The following is an 18,555-nucleotide window of genomic DNA, read 5'->3' as shown; positions in this document are numbered from 1 at the left end:
GAGTGATTGCCATATTTTGGTGCCACGCAATCATCTTGTCTGTGTGTTAAACTACTAGGAGCCAGGTGTGCTGCAAGAACACCCATTTTAACCAAACATATGACCCTTAGTCCCTGTTCTTTAAGAGGATAATGTGATTTAGGTAGGCAACAGGTGTGGCATGGAGGCCTGGGTACCTGGAGACTGCCAGAATCTGCTCTCTTCTCTGTACTAAGACTTAGGTGTGGCCTCCAGCTCTGGGAAGCTTGTCCTCAGAGCCCAATATGCAAATCGACTGAAAGATAAAACATGAAAATCTATACCTCTTAATTTACTCTGTAGAGAGCATTCACTAAGAAATGTGAATCAACAGAAATTGTTTCCTATTATCGACAGAAAAAGTGCTGACTGACACCTTAACTTTATAGATAATGAGATCTTTGGGGAAGTTTTAATCTTTCAGAGTTTCCAGGAGCTTTACAAAAAGTCTGTTCCCCTCCCTTCCCCACACTTCAATGACCACATTCTGTCTTTGTCACTTTTATTTGCTCTGTAAACATACAAGGATAACATATTTGAGAGTGTTTCATCTATACCTGTAACTAGGTCTCTATCAGCAGTTAAAATGTTGAATTTGAATCCCAATACATATTTAATTGAGGGTGAATATTTCTAACTCACAAAAGCTACCTGTAAGTTGTGCATGTGTTTGCATTGTCTTATAAGCATTTTCAACCTGGATGCCAATTTGATTATGAGATACATAACAGAAGTTATTAGGATTATCTGTGTTAGAAAATACCCTTCATTCTTTGTCCTGATAGAAAAAAATAAGGTATGTGGTAAGATATTATTCTACCTTTTACTTTTTCTTCTTTCAACTGCCCTTTTAAATAGATGTGGTTTTTGACTTAGGTCTCATTAGCATTTCTCACGGGGACTACTGTTGGGCAGTACCACTTACTAAAACTGTTCTGATGCTTAAGGAAAAGGAACACCATGGTAACCAGATGCAGGGTATGATTATTTGCCTCTGACCTGACAAAGTATTGGGTTTAACAAAAGAAGCTTAATAGAAATGTTCAAATTGACCCTTCTCGTCACTTGGGCTGCTTAGAGCTCAATCAATCTCTCATTATTATCAGAGTTATTCCAGTAAAGGCAGCAGCGATAGTATTTTTCATAATCACTCCTTGAGCCAAATGTAATTTGCAATTTGTAGTATTGTATTATGAAACAATAATACATTAAAATGAACAAAGCAAGAATTAAGAGCATAGTAGTAAAGAAAGGACCCAAAGTAGTAGTTATGTGAAAGGTACTAACATCATTTTAAGTGGACATAGCCGATTTCAATGCCAAATTCAACATTTAGAAAAATCAGAATCGTGTTGTTTTTTGCTGTTTAAATGTATATATATACACATATATATACATATATTTAAATTCTGTATATAATATATATGTATATATATACACATCATTTATTACAAAGTCAGTATAGTTGGAAACAAAAAAATGTAATTTTTATATTTATTTGCATTTGCATGTTTGGTTTTATGGGGTTAGTGTGTTTTGATTACCTGTGTGGTTATGTTTTGGAGAATAAAAAGTATATCCAGCCTTATAAAAATCATGTATGAAGCAGTAATTACTAATTGACCCCTTTTACAAAGAGGGAATTTATTTGTGCAGAAAATATATCACATGGTCTATGAACTAGCTGATACCTGAAAAGCGCTAACATAATTAAGCTGTACTTCCACCCATCTCTGTCATTTTACTTGAATGGCTCTAAGTATAGGTTATAAATGTTATTTTTAGTTATTTAGATATTTATGTTATGTTCTGAAGGATTAGCGTGTTTGTTGGTTTTTCTTTTTTTTCCTTAAATCTTTATATCTGGATCCCGCTGTGTGTGTGTGTGTGTGTGTGTGTGTGTGTGTGTGTGTGTGTGTGTGTGTTTGGTTTAGTTTTTAAGATACTTGGAGTTTACAGTGATTTTTGTAAAGTCAAAACTGATAATGTGCTAGTTCAGTTTCTTAATTGTTGTTTTAATATTTTCTTGTTCCATAGCCTTCCAGGACTGCTGAAGTGGAGGGTTACTAGGCATATCAGTGCACCATTGATTAGATAACACATGCTATGCTGAGGAAGAGTGCACTTATAAGGACATTTAATGGGAGTCCTGAGAAGGATGTTATTCATTAAGGGCACATTGTACATCTAAAGGCTGCTCTAGCTTGGTTAAGTAGAAGGCTTTTTTTCCTTTTTAAAAAAAAGTCACTTCTTTTTTGCTGGATGCCAGGCAACACAAATTTCGTTTATTAAATCTAATCAGGCTAGCACTGATGAAAACTGCACACAATCAAATAATGATTCTCAAGTTTGTGAATTTCCTTTTAAAGAGAACCCCTGCTAAACTCAACCAACGTAAAACTGCATCCCATTTTACAAAAGTACCAGCAAGTTGTCATGTACCTTTTTCTAAGGCTCCCTTCTCATTATTGTTGATTACCAAGATTTTTTTTTTTTTTTTTGCCTAAATAGAAGCTTTCTGCTTTTCATAATCAGCCTTCTCTTCCCTGATTCACCCAGCATTGCCACAATCTACTGCTGAATGCATTAGTATGCTATCATGGTCTCAGTTTCTTAAAATGTCAATAAAATATGTAAGATCCTGGATGGGAAGGATATATTAGAAATGACATTATTTTTCTTTTTCTCATTTATAAAATGGAGGCTAAGGTAAAAAAAAAAAAAGCACCAGAAACTATGAGCACATCATTATAAAAGATAAATGCATGTAGTGAATTCTCATTGTTTTACCTTGGGATTGAGTTTGGGCAGTTCACATGCTTCTGCTGTTGCCTGGCAGTATTTGCATATGTCAGTACAGACAATTTTTACTTTTGGAGTATCATTGCACTTAGAAATATTGGTAATGTTCTAGGAATGGGTATGGTTAGGATCAGTTGTGTCAGGTTCCTGGTCTTTATGGACAAGTTCTATTTGGGAACAATGTCCCTTGGACCTATTGCTACAGGCAGTGCAGGACTTATCTACTTTAACAAAGATGTTTTAAGCATCTGCTCTCAGTAAAAAGAATAGAGTGACTGACTGTCCTTGGTTCTCAAAGGTTTGCAGGTAGCTGGGTATGGTAAAGAGAGCTCTGAGTCTGAATTCTGCCTTTGTGATTTTTTGTTATCTGACCTGTTAAATCATTAAATTCCTCTCTGCTTCCTGAGGTGGCTCTTAAACAGGAGGACGATGACATCTACCTCACACACTGTTTGTGAGAGTCAATGAGAAAGTCCATAATAAGAATTCAGTAAGTTCTAATTAAATGAAATTAAACAAGAGCATTCAACAGTCACTCAGTTATATGTCTCAGGATTTATAGAAAGTGAACTTCATAGGTCTGGGAATTTCATGTTCTCTAGGAGTATCCAAATTCAGAGCCACTGAGATACTTAAATCAGCTATGAGGTTAAATGAACTCTCTTCCTAGTTTGCATTATGACTTTGGGCACCATGCATACCGTACCCCCTGGACCTCAGTTTCCTTGTCTGTCAAGTAAAGACATTGGATGAAGTGACTAATCTCTAGACTTTGATTTTCAGAAAAATATAGCTTCAGTGCACATGAACAGAAGTGCAAAAGGACAAACTACAAAGATATATAGCTAGATTTTTTTTTTTTTAAAGCTAATATTTAGAGCAGTTACCTTTTAGGGCTTTAAAGCAAAAATAAGTTATTGTGTTAGAGACCAGAGTGATAGGTTGAGGGAGGTCAACCCTCACACCAAGAACGTGGAAAAAGACTGTACCAGAATCAACTGAAAAAGATTTTCTAGAGAAACTTGGATCAGAAGATGTTTTGGAAAAGAATGAATTGAAGGATTATAGAGGAATAATGTTAAAAGGTCATGATATTGCTTTGATTTGTGTGAACAGTGTGTCCCCAGGCACACAGAGAACTGGATGGGAACATAGGAAGGACACAGTACAGAATACGTGATTTTGCTATGCAGGATCTTGAACTTGACTCACTGGGCAGCTGGTATCTCTGAAGGACCTTTAGGGCAAATGACAGCATTATCACAGCAGGCAGTGGTCAAAGTCAGGTTAGTACAATGGCTGTACACACATGTTACTTCCAGAGGTAACTGGAAGATTCCAGAAAGAGATGATAAATTCCTGGAGAAAGGAAGAAATTGAATCATGTGATAGTGCAAATATGTAGAAATGACATATAGGTCAGGATATTGAGTTAGATCACCATACGGACCATTTCAGGGCAGGAGCTGGACACTGGAGTAGGATAGATGGCTTCGGGTAGCTGACATTGAATTCTCAGGCAAGCAGTATCACTTAGCCTACATACATCTTAGGATGAATAGTAAGATAAGCATATTAGAAAAGCCCTCCTTACACGTGAAGACCTTGGTAATACCAGATCTCTAGGTGACATTTCAGTGAGGTGTTTTTGAAGAACATCTTGTTTCAAAACTTATAAGATAATTGGTTCTGGATATTTTCTTCATCTATTTTTAAATGTGGCAAGAGAGTCTCAAAACTTTCTTTTTACTGTATCATGTTTTTACATATGATATTAAGAAAAGCCCTTTCATTATAAAACCAATTATATTTTTATTTTATTTATAGCAGAGTTCTGTGTGTTACTATTCAGCATATTTGTTCTAAAGATATCTAATTTTATTAGCAGTATAAAATACAGAAAATATTTACATATCATTTATACTGCAGAGAGAATCAGGTTAATTTACTAAAAACCAAAAGGACGGTTTAATAGCACGGAACTCATCAATAGTAAATTTTTAATGACAGTTCTTTCTATATAAAAGCAATAGAATTTTGTTGCAATCCTTTGTTGCTTTTGGTTTGTTTGCTTTTTCTTTCCTTATTTATCAACAAGTACACGTTTTTCCCATCATTCTTTACTGTAGTAATATATATGGCTGATCTGGCAGATGGCAGTGATCTCATTTATGAGGCGTCATAGTAAAACCCATTTAGCAGATTACTTTGAGATTACTTTAGCTGAATGAAAACATTGCTGTATTCTTTATGCAGAAAGCCATATGGTTAAGAAATGTTACAATCAATTCTACTCTGATAAGACAGGACTCATTTATGGTGTCTTTCTGTGAATGAGTCTTCAGTGTCTTATTGGTGTTTTTTGTTTTTTTTTCCCAGTGTACCTTCTCTCTCCATGCAGCAGTACCTCTAAAGCAATTTTTTTTTCTATTAAATTTTTCTCAAGCTCCCTTTTTTTCTTTTTGTCTCTATTTAAAACAAACAAACAAACAAGATTATGGGATCTGTGTGACCACTTTCTATTTCAGCATCACACTTGCTGGGTGTTGGTTTTTTGTTTGAACATTTGCGTGAGTCAGTCAGAAGACAGTTCATAAAACTGATTCTCTGCTAAGAATGGACTTGCTTCCTGGACATACTATTAGTGCAATATTTTTTCTGCTGTTCCTTGGAAAGTGACCCATTTGAATTTCATTCGTAGCTTTTAAAAGATAAATGTAATTGATATCTTCCAAGTTTAATAGTAAGATACTTACTATTAAACAATTGTCTTCGTAAGTGTATTACTGATTTCAGCTGTGAAACTGACTTTTTGAGTACATGTGTAGCTGAAATTTTTCAATGACTCCCCTCTTTTCAGGAAGAATTAAGCAACTATAAATTAAGAGCATGAGAATATATTAACAAATAGAGTGAATGAGGGTACAGCTACTATATTTTTCTTTTTTTATATCTAGAATGGTTGGAATATTTTTTATTTACAGCCTTTTTTCATTTTATCAAAAATAGCTGAGGAATCCATTTTTACCTCAATTATAGAGCAATATAGTGTTATTTTATAGCATGCCTTAAAGAAGTTATTTATTAACTAAAGCAGGTATAAATGGAAATGTCTCAACGCTAATCTATACACATTTCATCTGTGATTAATTTTTCATACATTAACCTTGAATCTATAATTTAAAATAGGAAAGTATACTATAACAATTTGGTAATAAATTTACAAATAATAAAATAGTATGTTGTGATTAGGGGACAGTCTAGGAAACTAGTATTTTGATAAAATGTATAATGAGAAAGATGTGGTTCTTAATTATGAGTCAGGATTCTGTTCTTTTCTTTTAAATCATGTGTCCTTAAGATGAAAAGCTGAAATTGATAGACTGATATATAAAACTAAAGCTTTCTTTAGAAGCTTTAAAAAAGACCATTTTAAAATGATTTTAACATAGCTAATTAAGTTCAATGTTCGTTTGGGGCTAAAAATATCTACTTTTAAAACGTGGAAAATCATTCAATTTTTTCTTGTACTATTAACTCAAAGGGCAGATTTACATGATTTTCCTACAAGATTAAACTGTACCTTTAGTACAAATAGATAATATATGTCATGTCACTGCACAATGTTTCTCAAATATGATGTAGGGGCGAATGTCTGCAGTCTAGAATGTGGACCAGCACGATGTCTTTAAAAACAGAACAAAATAAGTTGATATGGCAGTGTTATGTCATTTGAAGAACATTCGTGAACTAAAAAACTAAATAGTTAAAATGTTTTGCCTTTATCTAATTATAAATATCACGTATTAAGATTTGAACTTGAAGTTAAAATTTAATACATTTTATATTTCCAGATGCTTCATCATTTTAAGATAGAAATTTATGCTTACTGTCTAAATGCTGATGACACTCAAATTAATCTGTCCAGCCTTGCCCTTTCCCCTGAACTCCTGGTAGATGCTCAATAAATTTTTGTCGAATCAAAGAACATTATGTTTTAGATGTTGGCTTCTACTGATATCGATCTGTTTTTTATATTTGTTCTTTTATTTATTCATTCTATACAGTCAGTCATTATGCTTAATTTTTAAGTATTTTTGATATATTGATAAAAATTAAGAAAAGAGAAACTTTTTAGTTTTAATGCTTTATATTTGCACTATTTTCATAGTACATATTTTATCCCTTGTGAGAAGTGGTCAGATTCTGGACTTATGTTTTGGGGGATTATTTGTTTTCTTTTTCCTTTTTTTCTTTTTTGCAATTGCAATGATCTTCCAATTTCTAAGTAAATTTAAGGATAAGTTTACCCTATAGAAGTTAATTTTATAGCCAGTTTTGAATGCTATCTTGTAATAGAGATAATTTTTAAAGGAATGATGGTGGCTGTGGTATTTCAACTTTTCTATTTTAGCACTTTAAGAATGCTTCCCCTTCCTTATTTATATACCTCTTTGCAAACATAGTGCTACTTTAGTTTACATACAGATATTCCCACATACACTTCGCATACAGACCAGTATTTGACATCAGATTTGTATTAATAAAATAATAACATAGCTACCAACAAAACCATAAAGTGATATATGTTTTTCTCTGTATTTCAACCTTGGAGCTACCCTTTTACTCTTTTTTTTTCACATGACTGTCACAAAAGGTCAGATTACTAGTTTGTCCTCAGATAGAAACACTCAATATTCTTTACATATTTATGAATGCTTTAGTTGAGTAACTGTCTATAAAAGATTTCTCTTTTGAAACATCTGGTGAATAAATCACTATGGATGAAAATTATTCGAGGTTATGTATCACATGCATTCCAGAGAATATGGTGTTTTATGGAGAAAATAACAGAGCAGGAACAAGAATTGATACCAAGTCTGAGGTTTCTGAGATATTTTGAATGCCAGAGTGGATACCGTTAATGTTTTCTTAAAGAGCTTCAAGTTCACTGCCCATCTGTGGAAGTTTATGTGGACTATTTTTGAATCATGATGTGTTCCTTGTGTTTGTTTGTTACCAGATATAGATTTTCAAGTTAAAGAGGCTACCTTTGGCAATTGCTTTTCATTAGATTTAGGAAAATAATTTGATGAGAATGCTTTAAAGCTTTCAATTTTATAAGCTAAAAGTATTGTAGCACTGTATATTATCATCCTTTGTACTTTAAATATTGCAAATATGGCCTTGTCAGTTCTTAAACTATGATGAATGTTTTCAGTAAACTTAATTGTGAAAATAAAGAAAAATAGTTGTTTATGGAGAGGTTATTAAACAGATAATGGTGGATTATCATTCTTTAGTCCTAAAAGAAACCTAAGAGAAGCTACAATGCAGATTTTTATCATCCAGCTTCTGAAGTATTTGGCACTCGGTCCTATACATTTATTAATTATTTGTTTAATAAGGATGAACTGTAGGTTTTGTTATTGTTATTTATTTTTTGTTTAGCATAAGAAAAATAAGTCATTTTCCAAAAGGGTTTTCTCTGGAAAGTTCGAATTAAAAAGGAATAAAATAATCCAGTTAAATATGTTAATAGTGAACAAAAACTAGTAAACTGAAGGAGACATTTTGGCCCTAATTTTCAGGAGGCTCATATTTCATTGGGTGCATATGAATTTATTACAAAAGAAGAACTCGTTTTGTATATATTGACAAGTTAGAATTTTTTGTTGTCAACAGGTTTGGCAAACATCGAAAAGATGACAAGATTGAGAAAACGGGTAAAATAAAAATACAGGACTCCCTTACATCAGAAGAGGAGAGAATACGAATGAAGCAGGAGCAGGAGAGGTAGACTCCAGTTATTTGATTAAACCTCGTTAGACAGAAGCTCTTTTTCTGCTTTCTACTCTTTTTTTTTTAATTTAAAAATTTGTATTCAATTGATTTTCGTTTTTTTCCTATGTCAATCCAAATACTAATGGTTGTGGGAAGAATACAATGTAAAGAAAGATTAAAAGAAAAACCTTACATTTATTTGAGGCATTAAAGTGAATTTTACTGGTTTTAGATATTTTACGTAGGAGATAGGGCATTGATGCATATATTAATACTGAATTTATGATCTCTTTTAAAATCACAAAGAAATATTTAAAATTTTGTCTTATTCTTATATGAGTATGTAGTATATTATAATAATTTTTAAGAAATATTCATTTGGAAAAAACTATTTGAATTTTTATATCTCATTTAAAATATTTCAACTTAGAATAAATATTGAGGAGGCTGTTAGTCTTTTACTATTCTGTTTTCCTTTCAAAGCTGACATGTATTTCTTTGTTTTCCTTTTTCATTATCTACATATTATGACATTTTTTACTTAAATTTTATTCCATCTCTTACAGAAAGATTATTATTGGAGAGGAAAAACTTCTCTGCTACCTTTGTAGTTTCTTCTAGTTGATATAAGAATTATATTGACACATGACAGATTAACAGGAGAAAATCATTCCATACAGACAGGGGCTCCATAAGAATAGGAGATTCCTGGGCAGTCAGGCAATCAAGGCTTATGTGGTGTCGTTCTGAGCTAAGGAGAAAGGCAGCTGAGACTTCAAAGAGGAGACAGATGACTTGCAGAAAGATGTGAAAACAAATGTTTGGTAAAGAAATATCTGTCGTACCATGCAGATACAAGGGGACACAGAGAAGATTTGAACAAGTAGGCCTTATAGTAAGTTCCCCCAGTTTTCCACACCTGGCTCATATTCTTCACAGTTATCTTTGGCGATAGTTCTCTTTCTGGACCAAGCCCTCTATCTAAACATTTTAGACAGTTAAGGGGTAGGTAAAAGCTCTTCCTGAGTCTTTTGGTCTTCACTTGTTTTCATCTCAAAATAATCCGCATGCACATTCTGGGCAGACTTGTTCTGAACCCCTAGTGATGCATATATTAATACTGAATTTATGATCTCTTTTAAAATCACAAAGAAATATTTAAAATTTTGTCTTATTCTTATATGAGTATGTAGTATATTATAATAATTTTTAAGAAATATTCATTTGGAAAAAACTATTTGAATTTTTATATCTCATTTAAAATATTTCAACTTAGAATAAATATTGAGGAGGCTGTTAGTCTTTTACTATTCTGTTTTCCTTTCAAAGCTGACATGTATTTCTTTGTTTTCCTTTTTCATTATCTACATATTATGACATTTTTTACTTAAATTTTATTCCATCTCTTACAGAAAGATTATTATTGGAGAGGAAAAACTTCTCTGCTACCTTTGTAATTTCTTCTAGTTGATATAAGAATTATATTGACACATGACAGATTAACAGGAGAAAATCATTCCATACAGACAGGGGCTCCATAAGAATAGGAGATTCCTGGGCAGTCAGGCAATCAAGGCTTATGTGGTGTCGTTCTGAGCTAAGGAGAAAGGCAGCTGAGACTTCAAAGAGGAGACAGATGACTTGCAGAAAGATGTGAAAACAAATGTTTGGTAAAGAAATATCTGTCGTACCATGCAGATACAAGGGGACACAGAGAAGATTTGAACAAGTAGGCCTTATAGTAAGTTCCCCCAGTTTTCCACACCTGGCTCATATTCTTCACAGTTATCTTTGGCGATAGTTCTCTTTCTGGACCAAGCCCTCTATCTAAACATTTTAGACAGTTAAGGGGTAGGTAAAAGCTCTTCCTGAGTCTTTTGGTCTTCACTTGTTTTCATCTCAAAATAATCCGCATGCACATTCTGGGCAGACTTGTTCTGAACCCCTACGTTATTTATTGTTGAATCATTCTACGATCAGAACCCAACAACCAATGAAATGAAAATGAGTGAAGTTACTTTAAACAGACACTTGAAAACCATTTTTATAAGCAATTAGAATTTTTCTTATTATAATTCTTAGAGGAAGAGAAAGAATCGCACACTTTTGTTATTGGAGTTTACAGGCTTCCCGTGAGTGCCTCTATGTCATCACATTTCATTTGCAGAGCTGCCACAGAAGAAATATCATGTTTTATTTCAAATGATCTGAGGTGTAAGGGAGTTTCTGGTGCCTTGATCAAGTTTATAAAGCAAAATATTATCCATAGCTAGTATTATAGCCCAGCACTTTTAAGACAAAGTCCAGTATTCCTACTGCAATTCTAGAATCAGAGCTTTCAGTCTTATACTAAACAATGAATGGGAGAACTAAAGAGTATCGTAGAACATTTTACTTTAAAAGCAATTAATGTTTGGATATTTTTCCATTTATCTTTCTAATACTTGTAAAGTTTCTTTTTCTTTTTCTTTTTCTTTTTTCTCTTTTTTTTGCTACAGTAGTTACTCTGATTCTGTCTGTAGCTTTTCAAAGTATAAAATAAATAAGTGGGAAAAATACGGACTTCTAATTTATGATGCAAGTCAGGGTTTGTTCTGGTTCTTCTCCAGTTTTTATTTTGTAAAAATCATTCCACCTTTCTTGATTTCTCTCTAATTCTCACCAATTTAAGATCTCAAAATTTATTAGTAAACTCACTATCTTTAAGCCAGATGCACCAGTGTTCCTTAGTTGTATAATATGGCATTTAATCACTCAGTAGTTTAAACTTCTATCCTAAAAGACTTTCTCGCCTCTAAAGGAAGAGTATATACCAGGTGAATGTATGAACTCAGATTTATCCACGGGCAAATATGTGGTATAGTTAGAGAACAATCTGAGTGATAAGAAACATACTTCTCTCCTATCGTGAGGCCAGCCAAGGGAATAGCATCATTAATCCTGTACCATTTTTCATATTCTAAATATTCCTTCTTTATAGTTTAAGATGACTGCTGTGTTTCAATGCAGAATTCTATCAATATTTTTCAGAATACTTTTATAATGCATAGTCAAATATTTCCAGCCAGACAATGATTTTTGCATAATGGTTTCACTTGTATTATTAATTTGCCTAAGGCACAGTTCACTTCTCAGTTTTGCTTTTAATCTCCATTTCTGTACCTCTAATGATGCAATCCTTCTGGGAACTAGGTAGGTCATAATGAATTTACAACATACAGGAGGCCTAGAATAAAAATCTTTTAGGGTCAAGGAACAAGTGAGTAGTCCATTAAAAAAATCAATTAGCTTCATAATTTAAGAAAACTATTATACTTTCTTTGGCTTTGTATTCAATAACAATTTTTATAAGTATGTTTCATTTAAACTCATGGGTCTTATAATAGAGCGAGTGAATGCATGAATTACATAAGTGGAGCATGTTTAGTGTTTCTCATTTTGATAGAGCAAGCCCTCTTTTTCACGTCCTTTCTCTTCTGTCCGTTGGCATTGGCAAAGCTCCTTTTGAGATCGGAAACTAGCTTCTTTGGGAAGAATTTGATTGGAGACATAGATAAAAATAAATAAACCACTGCTTATATTCTCATCACAGTCTTGTCTTCACTGCTGATTAGTAGCAAAGCATCTCTTGTAACATTATTTACCTCTGTAGCTATGAGTTCCAAGAATTATTTTAGCTGATTCCATATAAAGATAGAAAATTTGACATTCCTTAGTTATTAGTTATGACATGTCCACATACCAAAATATTATTTGTACACATCCATGAAGTCTGAATATTGCTCACGATACAAATATTGAAAAATTAAAAGGACGATGAACATAATTTAAAATGTATTTCTTACCATGTTAAGATCGATTTAGATCGTGAAAGTAATTTAGGTTCTTCTGGGCATGGGCCTGAGATTGAATTTGACTTCATTCTTGCTAACTTCCTCCTCTGTCCTTTCATTCTCTGCCATCACTGGGAGACGGGTCACAAATAGTGCAGTCTACATAGGAGAAATGGATGAGGAAGATCACTGTGTGGATCTGTCCTCTGGCTCCACTATTCCTGCCCTGCCACAGACTTGAGCCCGTATGTCTAAGGCCTCTTGAGAAGTGGGGTAGTCTGAGAATGATGCGAAGTGTGAAGTTAGCTGGTCCTGTGGTTTGTTATTTTGATTTCCAGCTCTGAGCTCTGAACCTACATACCCTAGCCTTTCAGAGATTGCCGTTGGCTACATTTTGGGCTAGACAGGGAAACTAAGCAAAGCAATCGCTATTTGGACTTGGAGTGCTTGCTGCCTCTTACTGCTTCCTCTTTCAGGCATACCTAGGGACAGAGCCCCTGGTGGCTCATTTCCACTGCACAAAAGGATTGGACTCCAAACCCTAAATAGAATATGTTCAATTAAATGAGCTGTGTATTTTCAGGTCCATTTAACTTCCATTATGAAGCACAATGATGGATTTCTCTGTTAACCAAGTGTCAAAAGTAACATTTTGGCTTTCTTTTGTGTTATTGTTCCAGTGATAGCCATCCTTGTTTTAATGGCTGCTGTATTAACAGTGTGTTGCAGAGTTTTCCAGAAAATGTCCAGCAGCAGAAGAGGATTCTATCTGCAAATATGTTTAAGAAGTACTTGGTTAAACCAATTTATTCATGTTTCCTTACTCTATTAATTCCCCAAACCCTAGTTATATTAAAGTACATTATGAGTCACCAAGATAGAGAACCAACCTTTGGCTCCTGGTTCAACCGCGTCCATCCCCCTCAGCCATCTAACTGGCTGTAGAAATCAATTGATTGTTTCATGGAACCATGAGCAAGTGTAGAGCCAGTGTTGTGACCTGCCTCTGCTTTAGGACTTCTGTTTTGTGTACTTTTGAATCTTACTCCTGTTCCATCTTTCTTTTTCAATTTTCTCTTTCCCACATATTTTTCACTTTTTTAAAACATATACATTTTAAGGTCTAATTCTAAATTTATTCTAACTCTAAATCTACAAAACTTGGAAAAAACAAAATTAAAAAAGAAAAAAACAAAAGTTTCCCTGTAATAATACCACTGTTAACGTTCTGTTCTATGCTATTCTAATTTTTTCCTATACAATACATATTTCCACACATAGATACTTTAAAAAAGTTAACATCAATTTTCATTTTGATTTATTTTACATTTTTATACATTCTTAGAGAATGATGTTAAATGTTTTCTGGAACAAGGCCATGTCTGTATGAACAGATGGATGGATGGAAGGAAGAAGAGAAAGAAGGAAAGAAGGTCTGAAAGATGAAATATTAGCTATAATATCTGGCCAAATTCTCCAATTCTTATCTAATATTTACCTCATATGTTACTCATTCTATTAAATGAGATTTATAATGTTAACTGGCTTGCATTTCATAGTTACTCAGCAAGAGATACCTATTATATTATTATCTATATCTACCTAGTAAATAGTGCTTGGAAATATTTCCAGGGGAACTGAATGCTTGTAGTAAAGAAAACATTAATGAATTTCTTATGAAATCCTCCCAGTATATGAAGGGATTTATAAATCTGCTAACGAAATGTGCGGCTTGAAACATTCCATTATTCAAAGCAGTAATCACCATTCAAAGCCTTGTTTTCAATGCTAGGCCATTGAACTGTGTCTGTAAGTGGTACACTCCCAGGTTTGGTGTATCATTTCATGAACTTTTGTGACATTTCCACGTTCAATTTGCATTCCCTGATATTTCTCTTTTCAGTTTTACCATTTGTTCCCATTACCTGCTTTGAGTAATTTATTTAAATTTTGATAAAAAATTTTTTGTGGTGTGTCTTAGTTGGTAAGATCCTTTTTTGGTAGACGACATGTTCGTTAGTTTGTTTTTTGCAGAAATAACTTTTTGTTACATCCCATATAATGTAGTTGTAAAGTTTGTTTGAAGTGTGTGAATAAAAAGTTAGTGAAATTACAGAAGGAACAATCTATATAGCAATAAAAGTTGCATTCCCTGTGTATCCGAAATGAAAAAAAAAAAAGAACTTTTACTTATTTGGCTTCAAACTTAGCATTCAAGTTTGTTTTGACATCAGAATTCAGATAATGCAGATAACTTTTGCACTTAGGTCATACATTATCATTCAAACAAAGCTTGACTTTTTATAGAAAATATATTTTTTTCTATCATACAGTAGTTTTTTATATTTTCTCTGATCTCTCGAATCTTTCAGAAAAGTTGATTCTAAATGGCATTAGTTCCATCCGGCTTTTTAAAGTGTATGTGTGTGTGTGTGTGTATAGTTTATCCTGTAGGTGAACAAAAATTATTAAGAATCTATTAACTTGCTTTTTACAAATTTCAGCCTTGGGAGAATATACACACACACACATGTATATGTATATATATTATTATTTTGTTAGTCAGTGTAAAAGAGTTTTTGATGTTTCACAATATATACACAATATAGTATAAATTTTTTATTATTATAATGTTCTCTTTCTCAGGGATCTGTTACCTTTGTTAAGAAGAAAATATCTTAATAAAGGCCATATATGACAAACCCTCAGCCGACATTATACTTAATGTGAAAAACTTAAAAGCCTTTCCAATAATATCAGGAACAAGACAAGGCTGTCCACTATCGCCACTGTTATTCAGTGGAACATTGGAGGTCCTAGTGAGTGCAGTCAGGCAAGAGAAAGATATAAAAAGGATCCAACTAGGAAATGAAGAGGTCAAACTGTCACTATTTGTGGATGACATGATTCTCTATATAGAAAACCCTAAAGACTCCATAAGAACACAACTAGAAACAATAAGCAAATATAATAAAGTCTCTGGATACAAAATCAACATTCAAAAATCCAGTGTTCCTATACTCTAATAATGAAATGTCAGAAAAAGAAGTAGAAAAAATAATCCCTTTTGTAATTGCAACAAAAAGAATAAAATACCTAGGAATAAATCTAACCAAACCTATGAAGGACCTATTTGATGAAAACTATAAGACCCTGTTCTTATAAGAAATTCTTTTAAGAAATTGAAGAGATGATAGAGGCAACCTCTGGCAACCAAATCAAAGTTGTGACAGAAACAAGGAGTAAAAGCAAGGAGAAATCGCCTGGGAGCTAGATGACCAAGCCATACGACTAGGGAGAAATCCAAGAAATCACCTGGCAATGGCAGAAAGTAGGACAGGACGAGGGAGCAAAGCTGCCTGGTCCCTAACGGCTGAGTGGAACGGAGGTGGCAGCAGCGGCAGCTGCAGATGCCTCTTAAAGGGGCCTGATCCGTGAGCTGACTTCTGCGGGGACGGACCTGCTTGCTCTGAGCACCTGTGATGGTTCGCCTGCGTAGGGACTTACAGGGTGGCACTGAGTTGTTGGAGTGAGAGCCGTGGTGAGTGCCAGCAGAAGTGCCAGTGATATCCATATTTCATTTGTTTGGCCCTCCCACCTCCCAGTGCGCGCACTCAGTGCAGCTATAGCAGAGACGTCATTAAACTGGATAACAGGTCGCTCTGCCCAGAGGATCCCCTGAAACCCTGCCTCCCCCAACCCGGGCCCCACTCAAGCCACATCCACATATATCCTCAGTGAGTCAGGTGCTCCTTGCTGAGCACTGCCTAGACTCACAATTGAGGCAACTAGCCTCGGTTTCTGGTGTGGCCTTTTGAGGCAACTATAAGCACAACGTCTGTGAACTGCTTGCTGAATCTTAACAGGTGGCCCCGGAGGGGCACAGGCTTGGGCTAAATTTGGCCTGCAGCTGAACCCCTCTCAGGACTGTGCCACTGGACACCTACTTCACAAAGCCATACTAATAAGACTGGGAGACTTAGAAGCTTTGTTTAGTACATAGGAACAGACACAGAAAGGCAGCCAGTATGGGAAGACAAAGAAGCAGAAACCATGAGAGAACAGAACAGAGATCCAAAAATAATAGAGTCAAGCAATCTAATAGATGTAGAATTCAAAACACTGGTTATAAAGATGCTCAATGAACTTATGGGAAGGGTAGATGAATTCAGTGAGAACTTCAACAAAGAGATAAAAAACATAAGTGGAAATTATAATAGAGAACCAGTCAGAAATGAAGAACACATTATCTGACATGAGAAGAATATTAAATGGAATAAGCAAAGTGAATAAAGAAGAGAATCAAATGACCTCTATAGAGAATGGGAAAGCCAAGGACATTCAATCAGAATGGCAAGAAAAAAGCCAACAAACACTATAATAATAATTTAAGGAGCCTATGGGACATTATTAAAGGTAAAAATATTCATGTCATAGGGGTACCCGAGGGAAAACAAGATGTTGAACAGCTATTTGAAGAAATAATGATGGAAAACTTTCCTAACCGGGTGAAGGAAATGCACATAAAACCCCAGGATGCTCAGAGAGTCCCCCAAACCAGGAACCCAAAGAGGCCCACACCAAGACACATCATAATTAAAATGCCAAAGGTTAAATAAAGAGACTCTTAAAAGCAGCAAGAGAAAAGCAGATCGTTATCTACAAGGAAGCACCCATAAGACTGGTAGCTGATTTCTCAAAAGAAACAATGCAGGACAGAAAGGCTTCACACAAAATATTCAATGTGATTAAAACCCAGGATCTATAACCAAGAATACTTTACCCTGCAAAGCTATCATTTAGAGTTGAAGGACAGATAAAGAGCTTCCCAGACAAAAATAAGCTAAAAGAATTTATCATCACCAAGCCAGTATTACAGGAAATGTTGGAGGGAACTTCTTTAAGAAGAAAAAACATGTATCAAAAACAATAATAAAGAATGGTAACAACTACATCCCTATCAATAAGCACCTCAAATGGAAAAGAATTGAGTGCTCCAACCAAAAGATAGAGTGGCTGAATGGATAAGAAAACAAGACCCCTACATATGCTGCCTACAAGAGACTCACTTCAGATTAAAAGACACACACAGACTAAAAGGAAAGGGATGGAAAAAGATATGGCCTTGATGGACCTAGAGGGTGTCGCGTTGAATGAAATGGGTCAGATAGAGAAAGACAAATATCTCATGGTTTCATGTACATGTGGAATCTAAAGAACAATATCAACAACAACAAAAGTGTAAATAAACTCATAGATACAGAGAATATTTTGAGGGATACTAGGTAGGTGAGGGGTTGGGAGGAAAGAAGGCAAAGAGCTTGAGAGGTGCAGGTGGATGGTTGCAGAGCAGACATGGGGATGTACAGTATAGCATAGGGAAGATGGTTAATAATGTTGAAATGAATATGTGAGGGGGGAGAAAGTGCTAGATTTGGCAGGGTGAGCGTTTTGTGAGTTGTGTGATCAATATACTGTATAGCTGAGGCTGGTGTGTTGTATGGCAACTATAATTGAAAAAAAAAACTAATTGTACGATGTAAATGCAGGCAACTAGTTGTCTATTATATTTCAATAAAGAAGGGAAAAATTATCCAAAAAAAAGTCGAAGAAGATACAGAGAAATGGAAAGATATTTCATGTTCTTAGATCGAAAGAGCCAACATAGTTAAAATTACCTTATTATCTAAAGCATTATACAAACTTAATACAATTGCCATCAAAATCCCATCAGCATTTTTTAAAGAAATAGAACAAAAAAATCATCAGATTTGTATGGAAGAACAAAAGACCCCGAATCGCCAAAGCCATTCTGAGAAAAAAGAACGAGGCTGGAGGCGTTCTTCTACCCAACTTCAAATTATACTACAAAGCAACAATAATGAAAACAGCATGGTATTGTCAGAAAAACAGACATACAGACCAATGGAACAGAATTGAGAGTCCAGAAATAAACCCATGTTTATATGGGCAAATAATTTTCGACAAAAAGAGCCAAAAACATATAGTGGAGAAAGGAAAACCTCTTCAATAAATGGTGCTAGGACAATTGGAAAGCCACCTGCAAAAGAATGAAACTAGACTGTTGTCTATCACCACACATCCAAATTAACACCCA

The 18,555-nt window shown here is 34.4% G+C and overlaps 1 protein-coding gene across 1 annotated transcript in view; it reads left to right on the top strand.

Moving 5' to 3' along the window:
• Window positions 1-18,555, top strand: part of PARD3 (par-3 family cell polarity regulator) — a gene marked incomplete at its 5' end in the record, with an annotated part of 511,767 nt that overhangs the window by 342,707 nt on the left and 150,505 nt on the right. The window contains one exon of the mRNA XM_025046412.1: window positions 8,506-8,616. Coding sequence (XP_024902180.1) covers window positions 8,506-8,616 — 111 coding nt within the window. The remainder of the gene's footprint in view (window positions 1-8,505; window positions 8,617-18,555) is intronic.

Source organism: Pteropus alecto, unplaced genomic scaffold (genome assembly GCF_000325575.1).
Source record: "Pteropus alecto unplaced genomic scaffold, ASM32557v1 scaffold204, whole genome shotgun sequence".
NCBI classification, from domain to species: domain Eukaryota; kingdom Metazoa; phylum Chordata; class Mammalia; order Chiroptera; family Pteropodidae; genus Pteropus; species Pteropus alecto.
This window is presented reverse-complemented; position numbering and strand designations above follow the sequence as displayed.